This window comes from Triturus cristatus, chromosome 1_2 (assembly GCF_964204655.1).
Source record: "Triturus cristatus chromosome 1_2, aTriCri1.1, whole genome shotgun sequence".
NCBI classification, from domain to species: Eukaryota; Metazoa; Chordata; class Amphibia; order Caudata; family Salamandridae; genus Triturus; species Triturus cristatus.
Window position 1 is genome coordinate 909263458 of NC_140580.1, and position 22329 is coordinate 909285786.

Genomic DNA, 22329 nt, shown 5'->3' on the forward strand with positions numbered 1-22329 from the left:
TAACTTCTCACATTCCAACTAATATGCTAGGGAGCCTGCGTGTTTTTTTATTTATAGATAATAAAGAAACCATAAACATTTAGAACTTTCCAGAGACCTACTATTCCTATTTTATTAATTGATTTTCAATTTTTTCCATGCACTAGAATTAGCAAGAATGTAGTCTCTTAAACATAACATAAAAAACAGCATCAGATCCATAAAACGTGCACTGGCCAATGTGCCAACTAACAATTCAGGAGACTGGACAACCATTCACCCTAGTGGAATGTGAGAAACTTTAAAGTACTATATTCCACTTACACACAAACACAATGCAAAGACAGCTTAGATACAATAGGGTTATACAAGTCCTCCATCAAATCAATGGGGCATACATGGAACACAGCCAACAAATGCCAAAGACTAGTTATTATGGCACCCAGCAGCACTCACTACCATCAAGTGCCTTGCATACATATTTTTGCCAGGGCAACGGGAAGGCCTACAATGCAATTAGATGTGTGAGTATTTTAGTTAAGTCCTCTGTTCTCATTAAAAAAAAAAAAAAAAAAAAAAAAAAAAAAAAAACACCAAGGACAGCCATTTACAACTCGAGTTGATCCATTCACCTACAATAGCAAATTGCACATTCACTGTATGGGTAGAACATATCCACAAGCAAAATCAGTCTTTCATCTTCTATACAAGCAGTATCTTCAGATGTCTAGATGTGCATATTGAAAATGACCTAATATAACTGCAAGAACCATGCAATAGACCTGCTTCTGTGTAGGAAGAAGATCCACATCAGGGATAAACTGCATGAGCTTTAAAGAAAGATAAGGGACAACCTGAAAGCTTTAGAGCAATAGTCTTCAAACGTTTTACTACCAACATACTTGCTTCTGGTCCAGGGAGGACCTAGATTGGCAGTTCGAGCAGGACTGTTACTATGAGGCGCGGTGTCAAGAGTGATTTGCATATGGCTGGGTCTAAGCTGGGGTGGCATGGCGAGTATAAAAACGATGGATTTAACCTAGATCTCTTGACTGGGGTTGAATGTTTGATTTGTTCTGCACTCCATCCATCCATCATATGTGTCTCTTTTGCTTTCTCGCCCCAAGTGCATCAGGTATGCCCAGACGTGGGTCTCGGGCTCACTGTGCAACTGGATTCAAGCTAGCCTGGCCGAAATGGGGTGATATCACAATAGTGGTCCCAGGATGCTTGTTTCTGGTCCAGGGAGGACCTGTGTTGGCATGTCAGGCTGGACTGTTCCAATGAGGCACAGGGTAAAGAATGGTTTGCATATGGCTGGGGTGGCATGGTGAGCAAAAGAACAATGGATTTAATCCAGATCTCTTGACTGGGGGGGAAATGCTTGATTTGTTCTGCATTCCGTCCATCGTGTGTCTTCTGCTTTATCGCACCAACACTAGCATAAAAAAAAAAAAAATACCAGCTCACTCCTCCATCCCCCAAAAGACAAACATATTTTACCACAAATAATCATCCAGAATCTGCAAATCTGAACATATTTAATAGTTCAAATACCAACACATACATGTTCAGTTTTGACTTGTAAAAGTGCAATCAATATCATAATTGCCAGTATGTTACTGGGATCTGAAATCCCATAAAAATGTAACTGTATCCGCAGTGTGTAACTTTATGAAAATGGCAGCAGGGGAATCTTTCTAGAATTTAATTTCAAATCTCACTCTCTATTACCCAAGAGCAGACTAAATGCTCATATTGCGACAGCAACTGGAGCTCCTCCTCCTGAGATCAATTCTAGCCCTCACAGCGTAGGCCCGCAAAACTGTTTGAAGACCTCTTCTTTAAAGCATTTCTCTTCTTAAGAGAAAGAGCCCACACTTTTCTGGAAAGATTGCCCCCATTAGTGGAAGAGGTCCATCAAAATTTTACAAACAGTCCATTAACTTTGGCCAGTTTGCCCACGACATCTTTTTTGCAGTTTCTTTTTTCATAGTGTGAGCCTGGCCCAAGGTTACATTCCAAAATGAGTAGCTCAAGCCACCATGCTCGATATCATTGCTGTTTTAAGCAGCAGCCTATGACCTATTGTATGAGGTGCAACTTACAACTACACTGATGAAGGGGGTTGTATGTCGACTCTTCCACAAACAGTCTTTTACGATTAACAGTTGCAATGTGGGAACCAGTGACTTCCATTTTGGGGGCCTTGCATGTTGAAGCGCAGAAGAAAGGGAGGTAGGAGAGCTGAAGAAAGGGACACATGGGGGGCAGAAGAGGAGGACGCAGAAGGGGACAGCGGGAAGGGAAGGTTAACAGAAGAGTAAAAGGGAAGGAAAGGAGCACAGAAGGGGATACACACGTTAAGTACATGAAAGGGACACATTGGGGACCAAGGAATGGGACACAGAAGTGTCAGACAAAAATTGGTCAGAAGGGAGCAGAAGAAAATGGACATGAAGGGGACAATCAAGGAAGGCAGTGTCAGGGACTAAGGGAAAGCAGGGAGCACAGACGTAAACAGGACAGAAAGGGAGCACACCGGGAAGGTCACAGGCAGAGGCTACGGGATAAGAATGGATAATTGAGTGCGCCAAGAAGGTGGCACAAATAAGGAGTCACCGGAGTATATGTTAATGGACTGTCAACTGAAAGAGCTGACCATACTTTGCTAACATTTTCTAGAAAAATGTACATATTTTCTTGTTGGACCACACTCAAACGATAACTTTGCCTATTGAAAGATACCTCCTGGCCCTTAGAAAGGACACAAAACACATTTGAAAACTTAACCCGTGTGCACCAAGATCAAGGACAAGTAACCACTGACACTTAAGAGGAAGGGAAAACCAACTGACATGGAGGACAAAAGAAAGGAAACAAAATGAATGCGGGATACCCGGAAAGGGTCCACAGAAAGAGGACATGTGAAGTGAGTCACAAATATATAGGTCAACATCGAATTAGTGTCCAGCCGCATTTCATTAACATATTTCTATAAAACTTTTCCCATCACCCCGAACAAATATTTTTCCTCAATTTAATTAGAGGGAAACTGGAGACTTGACCTTCGCTTCAATGAGAAATGACACTCATCACAATCACTGTGGGGAAAAATGAACACAAAACACGAGCGATAGTTTTCTCGTGACATAGAGTTAAGGGCTCTTGTGTACAAAGTGAAACGGTACTGAATGCTAAAAAGTTAAGGGGAATGGTTTGCAAGATAAAAAGAGACTCGCTTCCAGAATAAGCAAGAGATGTACTAGGGTGCACACGAAGGGCGCGCCGAGAGCAAAAACTCAGAGGGACCACTGGGTGTATGACAAGAGAAGCACTGGGAATGAGATACAGAGGTGAAAATAAAACTACACTTGGGTGTAAAAGTAATCATGAGGTTTACAATTAGGGTCATGGACAGCGTTGGGGCACACTGATTCCAACACTACCTCGTCCCCGTGGCTGTCTGTTGCAATTCTCGCTCTTTCCCCTGTGGGCTCTGGATTTTAGTCAGTGTGCTCCTCTCCCATTCATATTTCCTTCTAACCTCTAGTCTTACCTCCGGGATCCCATGGCGTTCTTCAACAGCAGGCCAGCGGCTTTAAGAAAATCTGCAGCCTCCCCGCCGGGAGCGAGATCGTGGACCTGACCGGGCTACGCCCACAATAAACAGACCGCACCTCCATGTGCAACTCCCGCCCACCAAAGGGAACTTGCTCTTCAAAGAGGCGTCCCCCGGCCCTCTATAGTATAAGACGTAAAGGGTAGGCACACTACGCCGTCGCCATCTCACAATAGTGCGATGAACGCACTGATCCTTCCCAAGTACAAACTCAGTAAATGAAATATGGAAGAAAAATGATCCACTGAAGGAGAAATTAGGTACGATTTACCTCTGAGAGAGAAGAATGCAAAAATAATCACTAATAAGTGAGAAACACAATTTTTTTTAGAAAAACGAACGGTGTGTAATAAAAGCCTTAATTGTAATAAGCCCTTCAGAAAAGGTATACTTGCAGTATGCTCTCCAAAAACTTGCTGAATATTGGTTTGTTCAACAGTCGCTCATCGTTCACTTTCAGTTTGTCTAGATAAGATTAACCTAACACATTGTAAGATGGCCGCCGCATTGTCACACAGGGCGCCTGTATAGTGGCAGGTCCAGTGAGTTGGTCGAAAAGATTTCTATGTCTCCTTTCTCTATACGCCATTTCACTGAAGATTCCTGCATGAGGTGCTTGTGCTTCCACGCCTCTGGCTTCCTGTGATTGTATCAAGGCCACGCCCCCAGAGAACCGACGCCCCTCTTTAAAGGCAAGGTTTCTTCACAGCTCTTGATTTTTTATTTTTTATTTTTATTTAATGCGTTTTTATATAGCGCGGACTTTACCCGAAGGTGTCAGTGCGCTTCACAATAGGAACAGTAATGATACATGAGGAGATAAATTACAAGTGAGCATGTTACAAAAGCAAACGTTATGTTACATGAGGTAATAGTGACAATTGTGCAAGTATCAAGAGCAAACAGACTACAAGAGGTAGCTAACGATACGTTACAAAAGGAAAAAGTGACGTGTGCAGGTTACAAAAGCATACAAAGTACACGTAGAGGTAAAAAAAACTGCAATAAATGGTAGACACTTAAAACACTAAAATAAACGTTACGATACATGAGGCAATGGTGGCAATTGTGCATGTATCAAAAGCAAACAAAATAGAAGAGGTAGCAAACGATACGTTACAAAAGGAAAGGTGACATGTGTGCATGTTACAAAAGAGTACAAAGTACAAGTAGAAGGTATAATACTGCACTAAATGGCAGACACTCAAAAGATAAGAACGCACTGGGAAGGCACTTCTATAGGCATGGAGAACAGAATTTCCTATTATGGAAGGACTTCCTTCAGAAAATAGAGGGCGTGAATTAAATTTGGAAGTGTCTTTGAAGGAGGAGAGCTTTGAGGTCAGTTTTGAAGGCCTGGGAAGAGGTGGTGGTCCGGAGCTGAGGCGGAAGTGAGTTCCAGATTCTCACCGCGTTGCCTGAAAAGGATTGGGCCATCAATTTTTTTCCTTCTTGAAAGTGGGAGGTTCAAGCAATACATTTTCTGCATTACGTGATGGTATGGAGCCTCCAGAGAGTTTCAGTTTATTCGCCAGGTAGCGAGGGGAGGAGGAGTGCAAGGCTTTGTGGGCAGGCCCGGCTTCAGGAATTTTTATTTGGGTGGGCCAAGGGTGTATTCGGGTGGGCCACTGCTGGCCCGATTTATCGCTTGTATATCTAGGCAGGGCTGCTTCTGGGCCCTCCTATATCTCTCCTTGGTCTTACAAGACCCAGTAAAACGCACTCTTTTCCAAGTCTCTTTCTAAATGTTATCACTCTCAAAAAGTGTTTTTTTCATGTAATGTCCCTTTGATGGGAAGAGGAGGTTTCTAAGGTGCGAGTATCAGGCAAGTGACACTACTCGGGCTCCCTCTGTGCGAGCCTTCAGAGAGAAACCCTCTTCATTACTACCTCCATCTGACCCCTGATTCTGCAGCGCGCTCTCTTACAGGCTTGATTATCCACTTTCCTACCACACCTTTCCATTGCACCTTATCTCACAGCTGACCTTGGGCCCCAGCCCAATATCAGCCACCATTCAGTTCCTCTTTCATTATTCCCAGTAGAAAACAATAGTAAAATCACCTTCAAACTTAAAACATTGAATATAGCAGTGCATGTAATTAGCACGCACTTTAAAGTATGCTCCACAGTTGTCCTAATCATCTGACTGTTAATTAAATTTAAAAAAAACAGAAAGGCCATGACAGGGCCAGCTTTAGTGCTGGTGTGGAAGTCTTTTTTTGGCGCCCCACCAATGACCTCTTTCTCTGTAGATAAGTTAACTACCACCCTTCAACATTGCCCCTCATCTCTCCGTAGCTCCCCCACCCCATGACCTCCTCCTCAGATTCCCTTACTACCACCCTCCACCAGCGCCCCTCATCTCTCCGTATTTACCCCAACGCCATGACCTCCACCTCAGCTTTCCTCACTGCCATCCTCCTCCAGTGCCCCTCCTCTCCAGTGCCACGCTTGCACTTCTAACGTTAGGAAATTGCTTTTAATACTCACTTTTCCTTCCCCTTGTCACTCGATCTTGCATAGCGGTGCGAGCGCTGGCAACGGAAATCGCCGTCATCTTCCACCTGCCTCCCCTCACGCCCAGTCAGTGACACGCCCACTCGGAGGACACGCCCCCTGCTACCAGCTGAAAAACGCGCGGATTCACGAGCGCGCTAGTTAATTTTGGAACCTCCTGAGGCACAGCCGGGAGTAGGCAGCTATCAGCAGCTATCAGCGCCTGAACGCTTGCACTTCTAACGTTAGGAAATTGCTTTTAATACTCACTTTTCCTTCCCCTTGTCACTCGATCTTGCATAGCGGTGCGAGCGCTGGCAACGGAAATCGCCGTCATCTTCCACCTACCTCCCCTCACGCCCAGTCAGTGACACGCCCACTCGGAGGACACGCCCCCTGCTACCAGCTGAAAAACGCGCGGATTCACGAGCGCGCTAGTTAATTTTGGAAACTCCAGAGGCACAGCCGGGAGTAGGCAGCTATCAGCGCCTGAACGCTTGCACTTCTAACGTTAGGAAACTGCTTTTAATACTCACTTTTCCTTCCCCTTGTCACTCGATCTTGCATAGCGGTGCGAGCGCTGGCAACGGAAATCGCCGTCATCTTCCACCTGCCTCCCCTCACGCCCAGTCAGTGACAAGCCCACTCGGAGGACACGCCCCCTGCTACCAGCTGAAAAACGCGCGGATTCACGAGCGCGCTAGTTAATTTTGGAACCATCTGACTGTTAATTAAATTTAAAAAAAACAGAAAGGCCATGACAGGGCCAGCTTTAGTGCTGGTGTGGAAGTCTTTTTTTGGCGCCCCACCAATGACCTCTTTCTCTGTAGATAAGTTAACTACCACCCTTCAACATTGCACCTCATCTCTCCGTAGCTCCCCCACCCCATGACCTCCTCCTCAGATTCCCTTACTACCACCCTCCACCAGCGCCCCTCATCTCTCCGTATTTACCCCAACGCCATGACCTCCACCTCAGCTTTCCTCACTGCCATCCTCCTCCAGTGCCCCTCATCTCCAGTGCCACGCTTGCACTTCTAACGTTAGGAAATTGCTTTTAATACTCACTTTTCCTTCCCCTTGTCACTCGATCTTGCATAGCGGTGCGAGCGCTGGCAACGGAAATCGCCGTCATCTTCCACCTGCCTCCCCTCACGCCCAGTCAGTGACACGCCCACTCGGAGGACACGCCCCCTGCTACCAGCTGAAAAACGCGCGGATTCACGAGCGCGCTAGTTAATTTTGGAACCTCCTGAGGCACAGCCGGGAGTAGGCAGCTATCAGCAGCTATCAGCGCCTGAACGCTTGCACTTCTAACGTTAGGTAATTGCTTTTAATACTCACTTTTCCTTCCCCTTGTCACTCGATCTTGCATAGCGGTGCGAGCGCTGGCAACGGAAATCGCCGTCATCTTCCACCTACCTCCCCTCACGCCCAGTCAGTGACACGCCCACTCGGAGGACACGCCCCTGTACGTATTTCCCTTACTATATAGATGTGTACATATCGGAAGCGCAGCGGACGAGCGCAGCGGGCGCGCCGATGGCGCGCCGAAGGCGCGCTTAAGGCAAGCTCGCCTGCGCTCGTCCGCGATCAGGCCGTGTCCGGGGCAGGGATTTCTCCACGTCTCATCAGCCAAATCTCCGCGAAATATACTCGGACCGAGTTGTTGTCTTTGAGACCTCCATTCCTCGTGACCGGCCCTTGTCCCGCCTTTGACGCTCAGAGCCAGGCCTTTGCCTGTACAGTCTGTAATTTTTCCCCATCATCTCCTCCTTGGATTCCCTCACTACCACCCTCCACTAGTGCCCCACATCTCTCTGTAGTCCCCCCCCCACGCCATGACCTCCTCCTCAGCTTTCCTCACTGCCATCCTCCACCAGTACCCCACATCTCTCTGTAGTCCCCCCACCCCATAACCTCCCCATTAGATCACCTCACTACCACCCTCCACCAGCGCCCCTCATCTCTCCATAGTCCCCCCCACCCCAGGACCTCCTACTCGGCATCCCTCACTGCCACCCTCCACTAGTGCCCCTCATCTCCCTGTAGTTCCCCCCACCCCATGACCTCCTCCTCTGATTCCCTCACTGCCACCCTCCACTAGTGCCCCTCATCTCTGCGTCGCTCCACCCCCACCCCCACCCCTTGACCTCCTCCTCGGATTCTCTCACTGTCACCCTCCGACAGCACCCCTCATCTCTCCGTATCTCCACCCCCACCCTGTGACCTCCTCCTCGGATTCCCTCACTGCCACCCTCCACCAGCGCCCCTCATCTCTCCGTAGCTCCCCCCTCCCCTTGACCTCCTACTCGGATTCCCTCAATGCCACCCTCCACCAGTGCCCCTCATCTCTCCGTTGCCCCTCTCTCATATCCATTTCATTTGTTGTATAGCGCTACTCATATCAGTGTAGTGTGTCACAGTACTTTACATAACAGCACACGTTATACAGAGACAATAAATCAGTCTACGGGGAATGTCACATAAGCCAATGAGGATCACAAGGTGTAGAAATCACGTCATCCATACTAGTGGGCAATATATTTTACAAGGGTTAAGTCTGGGGAAGCACAAACTCAGGATTTAAAGAGTACTCCAGTGGTTGGGGGTTGGCTTTACTGATCAAAATGTATAACTCCCAAACTCTTTTTAGCAACATGAGAATAATGAAAGACTGGAGAAGTTCTAACTATATCACAACACAAAAAAGTGAAGTTTGTATGCAGCTCTTTGATGACAGTTCATAGGTCACTGTCCTATTTTAGAATAGTAACTTCTGAACTGCAAGTAACACAAGGATATCTGTGACAAAGGCAGTAACCCACTGAGCTATTCCCATAACATTCAGTTTATCAGCATTTAAAAACTACCAACAGACAAATGGTTGCTCTGCAGCAGGATCATAAATCACCAGTTATCTGATTTTTTTTATTGTTGTACATCGGTGGCAGTTTCACTGCGAGGGCCAAGGCTCATGTTTGGGTGGGCCTGGCCCACCCGGCCCACCCTCTAGAACCGGGCCTGTTTGTGGGTGATAAAGGCAGTCTTGTAGATAGATCTTGCCTCGATGGGAAGCCATCGGAGAGTGGATAAAATGGGTGTGATGTGGTCGCTTCTTTTGGCCCCATATATGAAACGAGCTGCTGAATGGAGAACAGACTTCAGGGGGGACAGGTGGGATTTGGGGAGGCCAGCAAGAAGAGAATTGCAGTAGTCCAATCTGGAGAGAACCAGCGATTGGACCAGGGTTTTAAGGTCGTACTCCGGGAAGAAGCGACAAATCCCCCAAAGAAGGCGCAGTTGGTATCGAGCAGACTTTGCAATGGAATCGATGTGGGAGAGTAGATTGAGTTTTTTGTCGAGTATGACACCAAGGGATTTTGCGCTGTCGACAATGATGGGTTTATTGTTAAGTAGATTCATCTGATCCATCCATGATTGAACTGGGGGAGGAGAAAGTGAGGAGGAGAGGAGGAGGAATTCAGTTTTGGAGGGATTCAGAATCAGTTGATGAGTTAACATCCAGTTTTGAATGGAGTCGAGAGAAGAGCTTAGGAAGGAGAGATCGTGAGTGGAGGCTACCTTAAGGTAGATTTGAGTGTCGTCCGCATAGAGATGATAGTGGATCCTGGATTTACTAAGGAGATTTCCCAAAGGTTCTAAATAGAGATTCAACAATGTGGGTGTAAGTATAGAGCCTCGAGGAACACCTTGACCGACCGCCAAAGGAGAAGAAAGACTGTTCGCTATTTTGATCATTTGGGATCTATCAGAGAGGAAGGAGGCAAACCATTTAAGCAAAGTGCCCTCCATGCCCATTCTCTGTTGAAGATTGTTAAGGAGAGTGTTTTGATTGACAGTGTCAAAGGCTGCAGAAAGGTCAAGGAGGATTCTAAGACAAGACTCTCCCAAATCAAGTATCCGTAGCGCGTCATCAATCACTTGCAGCAGGGCTGTTTCAGTGCTGCAGTTTTGAATGAAGCCGGACTGGAAATTATCAAGAAGATCATTGTCCTTGATATGACGAGAGAGTTGTTTCGCTACACATTTTTCTGTGATTTTCGCAAGAAAAGGTAGGTTAATAATGGGGCGGTAGTTGTTGAGGTCATTCGCATCAGCGGTGGGTTTTTTAAGCAGAGGGGTGACCTGCCCAGTTTTGAAGGAAACAGGAAGGGAGCCTTGACAGAGGGAGAGGTTGACCAGAGTGGTCCAATAGGAAAGAGAATGGGTATAGAAGTCAATGGCAATGGCACTCTGGATGGGGTCAAGAGAATGGTTAGAGGGCTTTGTATCGAGGATGCATTTAAGGAGGGCATCTTCAGAGATGGGGTCAAAGTTCTGCCAAATGGTTAAGGATTTGCACTCCTCTGTAGGGGTAGGATGAATGACCTGATCTACAAGTGATTTCACTTTTTCGTCAAAGAATATAGCGAATTCCGCTGCTTTCTTAGTAGAATTCTCCAACTTGGAGGTTGTGGGAGAGCAGTTTGGGTTCTTGATGAGGTCGAATAGTTTTTTGGGTCTATTTTTGGCTGAGTCGAGGAGGGATTTGAAGTGTAACGCTTTTCCAAGGAGGATGTGCTTGTGGTACTTGGATCTTGCAGAACGAAACGTGGCCAAATTATCGGTGGAGGGCGCTTGTCTCCATTGTTTCTCAAGGACTCTTAGCAACTTCCTTTCTTCATAGAGGGATTTGTTGAACCAAGGTGCTGAGGGAATGGGCCTTTCTTTTTGCTTTGGAGAGGAGCGACATTTTTGATTTCGACTGCAAGGACTGTGAGGCATTGGGAGGTGAGTTTGTTAACATCTAGGTCCGGGTCTAGCCTTGGAAGTGATAGCAAAGCAGAATCACAGAGGGTACCGAGGTCAATATTTTTAGTGTCACGGAACCAGGAAGTAACCCTCTTAGGTTGGCCGAGAGTTATAGAGTGTGATAGGTGAAGAGAGAATGGGATGAGGAGGTGGTCAGACCAGTCTACATGAATAGGGGTAGCGATAGTCAGCAGGCCTGCTTTAGAAATAACAAGGTCCAGGATTGAGCGCTTAGAGTGTGTTGTTTCTGTGCAGTATTGGATAAGATCGTTTGCACAGAGTGTTGGTTGTCAGCTATTTACTCAACTTGCGTAGAAGTCAATTTTTGGGGTGTTTATTATTTGGCCAGTCAAGTTTCCTACACTAAACCTCTTTTAAATAACTGATTTGTTAAGGCACGTAGTCTAACTTAGTATATTATTACAATTTCTGGAAATGATCTCTTGGCACAGAGGTTTATATAGTGAAACCCTTCTGTCAAATGTATTATGAATAATTCCTAAAAACACAATGTGCCTCTGTAGACGAGCAGGCTTTTCACCTACCCCTTCTCATAAAATGATTATTCCTTCATAGCCGTATCTTTCACAGATCTCACCGACATGCTTGTGACAGGTTAGCAGTCTACCTCACTACAATGCTGAAGTACTTCAAAGTCACTTGGTTTGAAGTTGATGTCTTACGCTCCTCTTTTCTCAAAGCTCTCTCCACAGAAGCTCTGTTACTCCCATTCACCATAGTCAACACCTGCCTCACTCATGGCATCTTCACAGAAGCTGTCAAGACACCCCAGATTCTCCGCTCTATTAGAGAAACCTACAGTAGATCCTGATAACCTCACCAATTACAAACCCATCACTTACCAAACCTTCATCAGCAAGATCATAAAAAAACAGTGTATGCTCAACTGCAAGATCACATTAGTGCTAACCATCTCCTTCGCGACTACAAATCTGGCTTCAGATCATGCTGAGTCATAGATACCATTATCTTACACACATCGTAGCCAATGCCCTCCTGACCACAAATGAAGGTGACCTCTTCCTTCTGACATTGCCAGACCATCCCACCTTCTTCCACACTCTGGAGCGTTGAATAGGATTCACTGGTAATATCCTTCACTGGTTCTGCTCCTGCCTTTCCAACACGCATGGGCAACACTAGATCCTTATCACCTTCAGAGCCCCCGCCAGAGCTTCCTACTGTTAGAATAAATTAAAAAAAAATATTTACTAATAGAATGTTTTGCACTTATACGAATATTAATCTGTAACACACAGATGTACTTACTGTGCACTTTTCACTTGACTATAGTTAACATACGCCTCATTAAAATGGCCAACATTCGTTTTCTCTGTGTTCTGTGCTGTGTATCTCTTGTTTTCATTTCAGGAGGGAAGCTGTACCAGCAGCCTTCAAATATGCAACTTCATTGATGTTTTCTTAAGTGAATGTTTAGTTTATGCAATACCCTAAGTATCCACTAACTAGGTGCTGGGGTAAGGATGGTTTGGAACAAGAGTATCTTCTTGTGTGTGCTCAAGTGGAAAGGGCAAATTTACATATCCTCCCGGCGTCACAGACCCGTCATCACACTAACTCATTCATACACGCATTCATTGGTGGGGCCCATAACACCAACACTCATACGTCTCACCTCAAATCTGCACACAGGAAGAAAGAAGCGCTGGACATGTGGGGGTACCTTATTACCTATAGGAGGAAAATTATTTACATTATATACACGATGTACATTAGTACCTATAAAATCCTAACTTTAACATCAAGGCACTTCACCACTTGGTCGATGGACCAATTAGTTGGACTGGTTGATGGTGATTTAGAACCAGCTGAAACACATTTAAAGCTTCAGAACCTTTAATCAATACCTTATTAAAGAATCACAAACTCATTTTCTGTTAATAAAGGTTTAGTTTATCTAATTAATTTACCTTCATTGGCATAGTTAGCATTTAATCAAATCGACATTTTCAATGAACATTTGGCACAAATTAGCATGACAATTATATTTACCTAATTTCTGATACTGGTGACCATTTCCCGAAACCTGTCAGACCTGCATAAATCAAATCCCTTCTGGTGTAATCGTCCAATCAAATGCAGGCTAAGACCCAAAAAAGTCCAGTAAAAGTTATTTCGCTTGGCACGACACAGTCCCAAATGTATCCAAAGGACCAGGCAATCGTGCAAGCAAATCGACCCAGCAATCACCAACGGAAATTCGGAACGCACTTCTGGAACGCACTAGCACACTCTACACTACTCTCTTCTAAAGCTCCCTTTTATAATAAATTCTAGGATAACCTGCAACATTTTCTAAGAATCGAGAAGTTCTGATTGGCTAAACTCCTAGAAATTGAAATATTGGGCTTGATTCCCAGGTTTTCTTAGTACTCAGGGAATTGAATATGTCATCCTTTAGTTGTACAGTTCTCATGCGAAAAGGTCCGAAGTAACAACATGCAGACCTCTGAAGACAGGTTGCCATTGTCTTTTCTGTCATTCACACTAGTTGAGTCTTGGCAATCCTCCACGTTCCTATCCTTGACGAGGAACCCAGTGCCCGAATTGGAGGTCGCCTGGAGATCATCAGAGCCATCCAAGTCTGCGCAGTAGACATCGCTCTCACACGACGGTGGCCACTTCCGAACTCCATTTTGAGTATTGCGGCCTAGTAGGCCTGAATGCCAACTTAAGCAAAACAAACATAAAAAGTAATTAATATACAGAAATTAAGATTCTAATGTTTAAACCCACACTAATCCCATTATATATTAGTATTTTCCTAGCTTATAGCAACATTTAAAGCAATAATACTCACCATTCCGCAATACCAGGAACGCAAACCATTACTAAAGCAACATAAACCATGCAAGGTTCTATACCAACACATTCTACAGTTAATATGCGTACCACAGTTAGTCATTAGAATTATTGGCCATGCAATTAGCATTTAGTCCCACGTGTAATTTGTGTTTATTAAGGTGCAAGGTTGATTAGTAGTAACACTCAAAACAGTTAATACAGGTTAATATTTAGAATAGTTACGTAATTAGTATTTTATCATGCAAATAGAGAAGGTATACAACATTTTTGCTTTACCTGCTCCACCAATCCACCCTTTGGTGATTTTTTAATATCACCATAAATCCCACTAAATTTCAAGTTCAATTTTATGGAAATGATTTCTCAGTTCTCTTACGTTATGTTAAGTCACATCATGGTTCCCCTCCATCTCATCCTCTCGTGTTTTCTTATACATATTTTCCTTCCATTCTTACAGTTCTATATCTCCCATTTCTCTTTCCTTTGTTTCCTTCTCTCTTTTCTTGGCAACTTCTCTTTTTATTTTATTTTGTAACTTTCTTCTTTTTATACGTACACACCCTAATCTCAAAATTAATATTAGTATTACCACACAAGTCACTGGAATTAGAATCTTACCTACAAATTAACTACCTAATTTGATTAAGAAGCTTTTTATAGTAGAAAACCCTTTACCAACCTTTTCCCAAACACTTTCAACCTCCAATGGAACAATTTCCTCATGCAAGTCTGTTATATTGTTAATATATTTCTTTAAATCTTGACTCTCATCAGGAATACAAGTACAACAATGTTGCACTTTCAGCATTCCACAGACTCCTTCCTCTTTTGCCAAAATAATCTCAAGGGCAAGTCGATTTTGCATAACCATGGCTCTCATGGCAACCATTTCGGTATTCACCAGTAAGAACCCTTCAGCAATGCTTGTCGATAAGCGATCCACTACTGTAGACAAATTTCTAATTTTATGTGCATTCAGAGATATTCCAACGGCTGGTATCAGTGCTCCAAAAATATCCCCTACAATTACTGACCCTCTTTCTACGTGTTAGTTGTCTACCTATCTCGTGCACACCATCTTTTCCCCTTCCCACATGAAATATCTTTGGGAAGACCAGGCCTAGGTAACATGTACCATACCAATGGTCCGGCAACCGATAATAAGCTTTACTCCCGCAGATAAAATATAATCCAGGGAATACCGGATCGTTTCCTCATTTAAATCCCCATCCTCCCATGATTCTATAGGTCTCATGGCATTCACTCGCACCTATAAAATAATTGTCATAAACAGTTTCATTTCTTCTGATACATAATTTCCCTCTCTGAGGCCAATCTAAAGCCATTGCGGGACTCATTTCTCCCTTCAAATGGTTTTCTTTCTCCACATCCCAAACTGTTGTCTCTCTCTTTCCCTCAGGTACCTTTCGTTGCATCTTCTCTCTCTTTCCCTCAGGTACCTTTCGTTGCATCTTAATTCTCTTCTCTTCTACCATGTCCAAGAAGGTCTTTTCTTCCTTCCTAAGACTACAAGTAAGATTATTTTTAAACACTGCTTCTAAAGTCAATTCTCTAGTTTCTAAGAAATATTCACCTAAAGTCTTACCAGGTTTTATCTTATTCAACTCAGGAACTACAGGTACCTGTGAGAAAATGTTATCTACATCAGAGTAATAGTATTCTAATTTCCCTGTTTTATAAAACAAGCTTGCTAATACACTACAGGTTATTCCATATGTCACAGGAAGGTGGTGATATGTAACACCTTCTGACACCGATGCAGGTAATTGCATGCAAACGTAACAATCTCTAACGTCCATAGTTTTTACATATTCGTACAATAACTTTGAAAAACGTTGTTAGAAAAATAAGTTATAGACCTATCCTTATGCAGATCAGTTCTGTCTATCAATCTAGTTGTATGAGTATCATGAATCTTTTCTACATTAGTCTTATTCTCAGTATGACCCTTGTGAGAAGTTGGCCTGGCATATGCTGTCCACTAGTTATAGTGGACACCTTGCACTAGTCCAATTCGACTCTTATGGTGATAGGTTAAAAGACAACCTTTAAAGAAAGCTATCCTAGTGGTAGCTGTGGAGAGCAGCCTTCAGGCTAAGTCTTAAAGGAGCGTTAAGCTTATTGTTTTACCATAGATAACCTCTTGAATAACCAAATGAAAGAGTAGTCCACACAGGTATATATATAAAATATATGTATTTATTCTAAGAATAATCCCACTAGTCTCTTTATGAGGCTGGAGGTAAAGATACAATTCAAACAAGCATTGATAGTTACAATACATAGCACTGGCATCATAGGGCCCCAGGGGGGGACCAAACCATATATTAAAAAAGTGGTATAAGAACCACGACAATTCTACAGACAATGCCTAGGGCATTTAGGGTCGCTGGCCACTTGTGAAACGACCCAAGGTAGTGAGGAAGGAGACCCACGGGAGACGCGTGCAGTGGTATAAGCTACTGTCGGGATCTCTATTAAAGCCTATGGAGAATGTCGCAGTTGAAATTTACAAGATTTAAAACACTTTTAGCAGCAGTTCAAGTTCAAGAGTTTAGAGTTAAGCTTTTGAAGGGCCCACACCCATGAGAGAACTGAGGTACCACTGTTACCTGCCCCAGGGAAGCCGGGTGCATAGGTCGTTTTCGATGTCGGGTCGCGGGCTGATTTTCAATGGCAAAACGTGAAGAACTGCTCCTAGCAAGAAGCGTCGTCGATGTCGTGAAGATTGAAGATGTAGATCTTGAAGAGAAGGACCTGAAAGCAGAGGGGACAGAGTCTGGGTCACGGCACAGTGACCAGGGGGCTCAGCAGAAAGAGCCCTTCAATGTCGGGTGCTTCCAGGTGGAAGATGGGTAGCTTGAATCAGCAGCCACGGGCTCCAGGAGGCTTGAAGGAAGGCCAGCTTCTAGAGGGCGACTGTCCCACGAAGGATGAGGGTCACTGCGGTGTTAGTGTCCGGATTGAATCCACTAAGCCTTGGCAACCGCAACCCACACAAGAATCACAAAACAGCTACTGGTGCAGACCCACAAGGTCTGAGCGAGGTCTCCAGCGAGGAGACTGTAGAGCAGGCCTGGAGCAACCAGGGGAGCTCTTTAAAGTGAAGATTGACCTCCGCTAGGGCCCACCAGTCGAGAGACAAGGGACCGCGGGAGGCAGCAATTTTGCATGCGTAAAGATGCGCCCACGGGTCGCCGGAGCGGACTTGGGCGTCGATCTTTGGCACAGATGATGCTGAGAGGTTAGCTCAATAATGGGCCAAAGCACAACTTCCCCACTCGTCGGGTTTGTGTGCTGTGCAAGAGGTGGCCGGTGTCCTGGGGTATTGGGGATCTCGGCACCCACGGGGTCCACGGTGCTGAGCTTTGCTGTGCACACTCACTGGCCTCTGGGATGCCTGGAAACCCACCTCAAGGTAGGTAGGAGTCGTCGATGTCCGTAGGAGCAGCAAAGTTCTAACCGGGTCACTTGCAGTGTTTCAGGTGCCTGCCAAGCAGGGGGGTAACTCCTTTTCCCCAAGGGAGATTTCTTTATTCAGCTGTGCGGCAGCAAGTCGAAGTTCAAGTCTGTAAAGTCCAAGAATAATCTGAGGCTCTGGGGACCCTGTATTCACCTTTATCCAAAGATTAGGGGAGTGTCCAGATCAGAGCCCACCAATGAGAGTTCAGGCGGGAAAGGGTGGCTACACCCTCTCCCCTTTGTGTGTTTTCCCACCTGGGCAGGGGACAGGATGCCCCTGAACCGGTTTGAGACGGTGTATGCAGAAGTAGGCACAGGAGAAGCCTACGTGCAAGTCCGAAAGACATCCTATGGTGCACCCACCCAGTTCCAATCCACATAGTCTGTCTGGGGAGGTGGGAGCACCTCCCTGCAACAAGATTCCTATTGTCCAGCTGCCGTGGCTGGAGTTCTGCCCAGCAACAGGCAACCAGAGTCGTGTGGGTGGCGGGTAGCATCCATTTTGTACTACGTGTGCACTTTTAAATTGGTGTCTAAAATCTGCCGCTTTTACCATATCGCCCCTCTAGCAGGGGCGAATCATGCCCTCACTCCCATGGTTGGATTGGGGGTAGGATTCCTACATGTTTGACACCAAACACGACATGGTTCTGTTCAGCCACTCTCAAGTTATCACGTTATCGCGATTACTTATAATGCGGTTAAGAGTATATGGTATGGCTGCACTACAAACAACCCAGCAGTAGTTTTACGAAGGTTGCAGAGGGGCCCTACTCAGGTAGGGGTTCCCCCTCACACATATCACAGCACCCTGCCTTGTAGGATTAGCAAGGCCTGCCTTAGGGGTGACCTATGAGGATATATGTGTTGTATTAAGTGGGATACAGGATACCTATATCCCTGTAAGGGGTGCAAGCACCACCTTACCCAGACTACAGTAGTGGTCTGGTGGTGTCAGTTTGTATGGCTGTCCCAGGGGTGGCACAATAAGTGCTGCAGCCCCTGGTAGGCCTCTGAGGGACCCATGCCCTGGGTACCTAGGGTACCATCTACAAGGGGCTGATAGGGTGTCCTCAGTATCCAATTGGGATGTACCTAGGGTACTCACATCAGTTAAGAGAGGAAGCAGATAGGCTGGGGTACTGGATAGCAGGGCCACAGCCTGGCTAGAGTCAGAAAACAGTCAAAACATCAACAAAAAGTTGGGGCAACTATGCAGTTAATGCCACTCTCCTACATAACCCCCCCCCCCCCAAACGCAGGGACATTAAACTAACCTTGACCAGTTGAGTCTTCAGGTTCTAAGTGGAAATATCTGGAGAGGCCATCTGCATTGGCATGGTTGTTCCCAGGTCTATGTTCCACTGTATAGTCCATCTCCTGTTGGGAAATGGACCACCTGAGTAGTTTGGGGTTTTCACCCGTCATCTGTTTTAGCCATAGGAGGGGCTTATGGTCGGTTTAAACAATGAAGTGAGTGCCAAACAAGTATGACCTCAGCTTCTTCAAGGCCCAGACCACAGCAAAGGCCTCCCTCTCTACAGCTGACCAACGTTTCTGTCTGGGGGTCAACCTTCTGCTAATAAAAGCTACTGGTTGATCCTGGCCCTCTTCATTCAGTTGTGATAATACAGCACCTACCTCCACCTCAGAAGCATCAGTTTGAACTATGAATTCTTTGGAGTAGTTGGGGCTTTGGAGCACTGGAGCAGAGCACATAGCCTGTTTTAGGTCATCAAAAGCTTTCTGACAGCTGACAGTCCACAGAACTTTCTTGGGCATTCTCTTAGAGGTTAAGTCATTTAAGGGGGTCACAATGGATCCATATCCCTTTACAAATCTTCTGTAATAACCAGTCAGGCCTAAGAAAGCTCGGACCTGAGTCTGGGTGGTTGGAGCAACCCAGTCCATGATGGTCTGGATTTTGCTCTGTAGTGGTTGAACCTGGCCTCCACCTACAAGGTGGCCCAGGTACACAACCTGACTCTGCCCTATCTGGCACTTAGTAGCCTTGATAGTGAGTCCTGCCTTTTGCAGGGCTTCCAAAACTTTCCTCAGGTGATCTTCCCAGGTGGAGCTGAAGACAGCAATATCATCTAGATATGCTGCACTAAAGTCATCCAGGCCTGAGAGGACTTGGTTCACCAACCTTTGAAAAGTGGCAGGTGAATTTTTCAAACCAAAGGGCATTACAATAAATTGTTAGTGCCCACCAGGGGTAGAAAATGCAGTTGTGGCTTTTGCAGATTCAGCTAACCTTATCTGCCAGTAGCCAGCTGTCAGATCAAAGGTGCTCAGATATTTGGCTGAGGCCAATTTATCTATGAGCTCATCTGCTCTGGGAATGGGATGTGCATCAGTGCTAGTGGCTGCATTGAGTCCCCTGTAGTCTACACAGAACCTCATCTCTCTCTTGCCATCTTGGGTGTGAGGTTTGGGTACCAGGACTACTGGGCTAGCCCAAGGGCTATCTGAGGGCTCAATAACTCCCAATTCCAACATCTTTTGGACTTCTGTCCTTATGCAGTCCCTGACATGGTCCGGTTGCCTGTAGATCTTATTCTTCACAGGCAGACTGTCCCCAGTTTCCACTTCATGAGTGCACCAGGTGGTCTGACTTGGAGTCAGTGAAAGCATATGCCTGAATGACTGGAGAACTTGTCTGCAGTCAGACTGTTGCTGGGCAGTGAGGCTGCCTGCCAAGGCTACATCATCTACTGACCCATCATCAGGGTTGTGAGAGAGCAGGCCTGGGAGAGGGCCACTCTCTTCCTCCTGTCCCTCATCTGTTGCCATGAGCAAGCCCATGTCAGCCCTGTCCACATATGGTTTCAGTCTGTTTACATGAAGTATCCTGTGGGGACTTCTGGGAGGGCCAATGTCCACCAAGTAGGTGACCTCTCCCTTCTTTTCCAATATGGTATGGGGTCCACTCCATTTGTCTTGGAGGGCTGCTGGGGCCACTGGCTCCAACACCCATACCTTCTGTCCTGGCTGGTACACCACCAGTACAGCCTTTTGGTCATGCCAGGCTTTTTGCAATTCCTCACTTGCCTCAAGGTTTTTTGTTGCCTTCTTCATGTACTCAGCCATCCGGGAGCGGAGACCAAGTACATTATCCACAATATCCTGTTTAGGGGGTTTGAGAGGTAACTCCCATCCCTCCTTCACTAGACAGAGTGGCCCTCTGACAGGGTGACCAAACAAAAGTTCAAAAGGGCTGTAACCAACCCCCTTCTGTGGCACCTTCCTGTATGCAAAGAGAAGGCAGGGCAGAAGAACATCCCATTTTCGCCTAAGCTTTTCTGGGAGCCCTTTGATCATACCCTTTAGGGTCTTGTTGAATCTCTCAACAAGCCCATTGCATTGAGGATGATAAGGGGTGGTGAACCTGTAGTTAACACCACACTCCTTTCACATTGCCTTGAGGTAGCTACTCATAAAGTTTGTACCTCTGTCAGACAAAACCTCCTTAGGGAAACCTACCCTGGAAAAGATTCCCAGGAGGGCCCTTGCCACCACAGGTGCTGTGATGGTCCTAAGGGGAATAGCTTCTGGGTATCTGGTGGCATGATCCACTACCACCAGAATAAACCTGTGCCCAGATGCTGTTGGTGGGTCAAGGGGACCAACAATGTCAATCCCTGCCCGTTCAAAGGGAACCCCCACCACAGGTAGTGGTATCAGGGGGGCCTTTGTGGATTTACCTGCCTTGCCACTGGCCTGACAGGTAATGCAAGAACTACAAAAACTCTTACAGTCCTCACTCATTTGAGGCCAATGAAAGTGAGGGACAATTCTGTCCCAGGTCTTATTTTGGCCTAGGTGTCCTGCTAAGGGAATATCATGGGCCAGTGTGAGTAGGAAACCCCTAAACTTCTGAGGTATGACCAACCTCCTGGCTGCACCAGGCTTGGGGTCTCGACCCTCAGAGTAAAGGAGTCCATCATCCCAATATATTTTATGGGTTCCACCAGCATTCCCAGCAGACTCAGCAGCAGCCTGCTGTCTGAGGGGTTCAAGAGTGGGGCAGCCCTGCTGCTCCAGGCTCAAGTCTGCCCTAGAAGGTCCCCCTGTCCCCAAGAACTCAACCTGATCAGGTTCAAGTTCATCTGAGACAGTTCCTTCTTCAGGTGTCAGATCCTCTTCTGCTATAAGAGTCTCTTCAGACTGATCCTGGGGGGAAGGCACTGCCTTACCCCTACTACTCCTCCTTTTGGAAGGTCCTTGGTCCATTTTTCCAGGATCCAAGGCCTGTTCAGTTTCTGTCAGCTTAGCTTTTGACCTTGTCAGGGCAGACACTTCTGCAGGGATACCCAGCATTGCCACATGGGTAGTCAGCTCCACCCCAGCCCATGCTGAGGTCTCCAAATCATTCCCTAGCAAACATTCAACTGGTAGGTCTGCACTCACCACAACCTTCTTTAGGCCAGTTACCCCTCCCGAAGAGAAGTTAACAACTGCCAGAGCATGGTTAGTACTGACATTGCTTGCATTGCTCACTTGGTAAGTTTCCCCAAGTATGATCTGGCTAGGGTCCACAAGGTCCTTAGTCACCATGGTGACACTAGCCCCTGTGTCCCTGTATGCTAGAGACTCCCTTCCATTTATCCCAGGCTGTTGCTTGTATTTGCCCAGATCACAGGGACTCACAAATAGGGACAGGTCCCCATCACAAACCAATACAGCCTGAGTAGGCATTCTGACTAGGCCAGAGTCCTCTCCAGATCCCAGGGTCAACCCTTCTATACCCTTGTTCTGTGTACCACCACCTATAGCTGGACTAGGGGGAACAGATGCCTTAGGGGCAGGTGTAGTGGTACTTGTGGAGTCTGTGGCCTTGTTACAGTCTGAAGTCCAATGGGTTTTCTGCTTACAGATTTTACACCATGGCTTCCTTAGCTGTTTAGTTTTGTTGGATTGGGAATTATCAGATGCTGCTTTTTGGGGGCCTGTTGAAGACTGCTGGTCTTTTCCCTTTTCCCCACCCTTCTCAGAGTTTTTGGCATCTTCCTTTTTAGTTGCACCCCCCAAGGGCTGGACCTTTTGCTTGATCCTGGTTCTAACCCACTTGTCTGCCTTCT

At 46.0% G+C, this 22329-nt stretch overlaps 1 protein-coding gene across 1 annotated transcript in view; it reads right to left on the bottom strand.

Moving 5' to 3' along the window:
* The window catches only part of LOC146868301 (tyrosine-protein phosphatase non-receptor type 11-like), a 248597-nt gene extending 244899 nt beyond the window's left edge, over positions 1 to 3698 (bottom strand). Inside the window, exon 1 of the mRNA XM_085609654.1 lies at positions 3539 to 3698. Coding sequence (XP_085465780.1) covers positions 3539 to 3552 — 14 coding nt within the window. The 5' untranslated portion in view covers positions 3553 to 3698. The remainder of the gene's footprint in view (positions 1 to 3538) is intronic.
* Positions 3699 to 22329: the final 18631 nt, after the last annotated feature.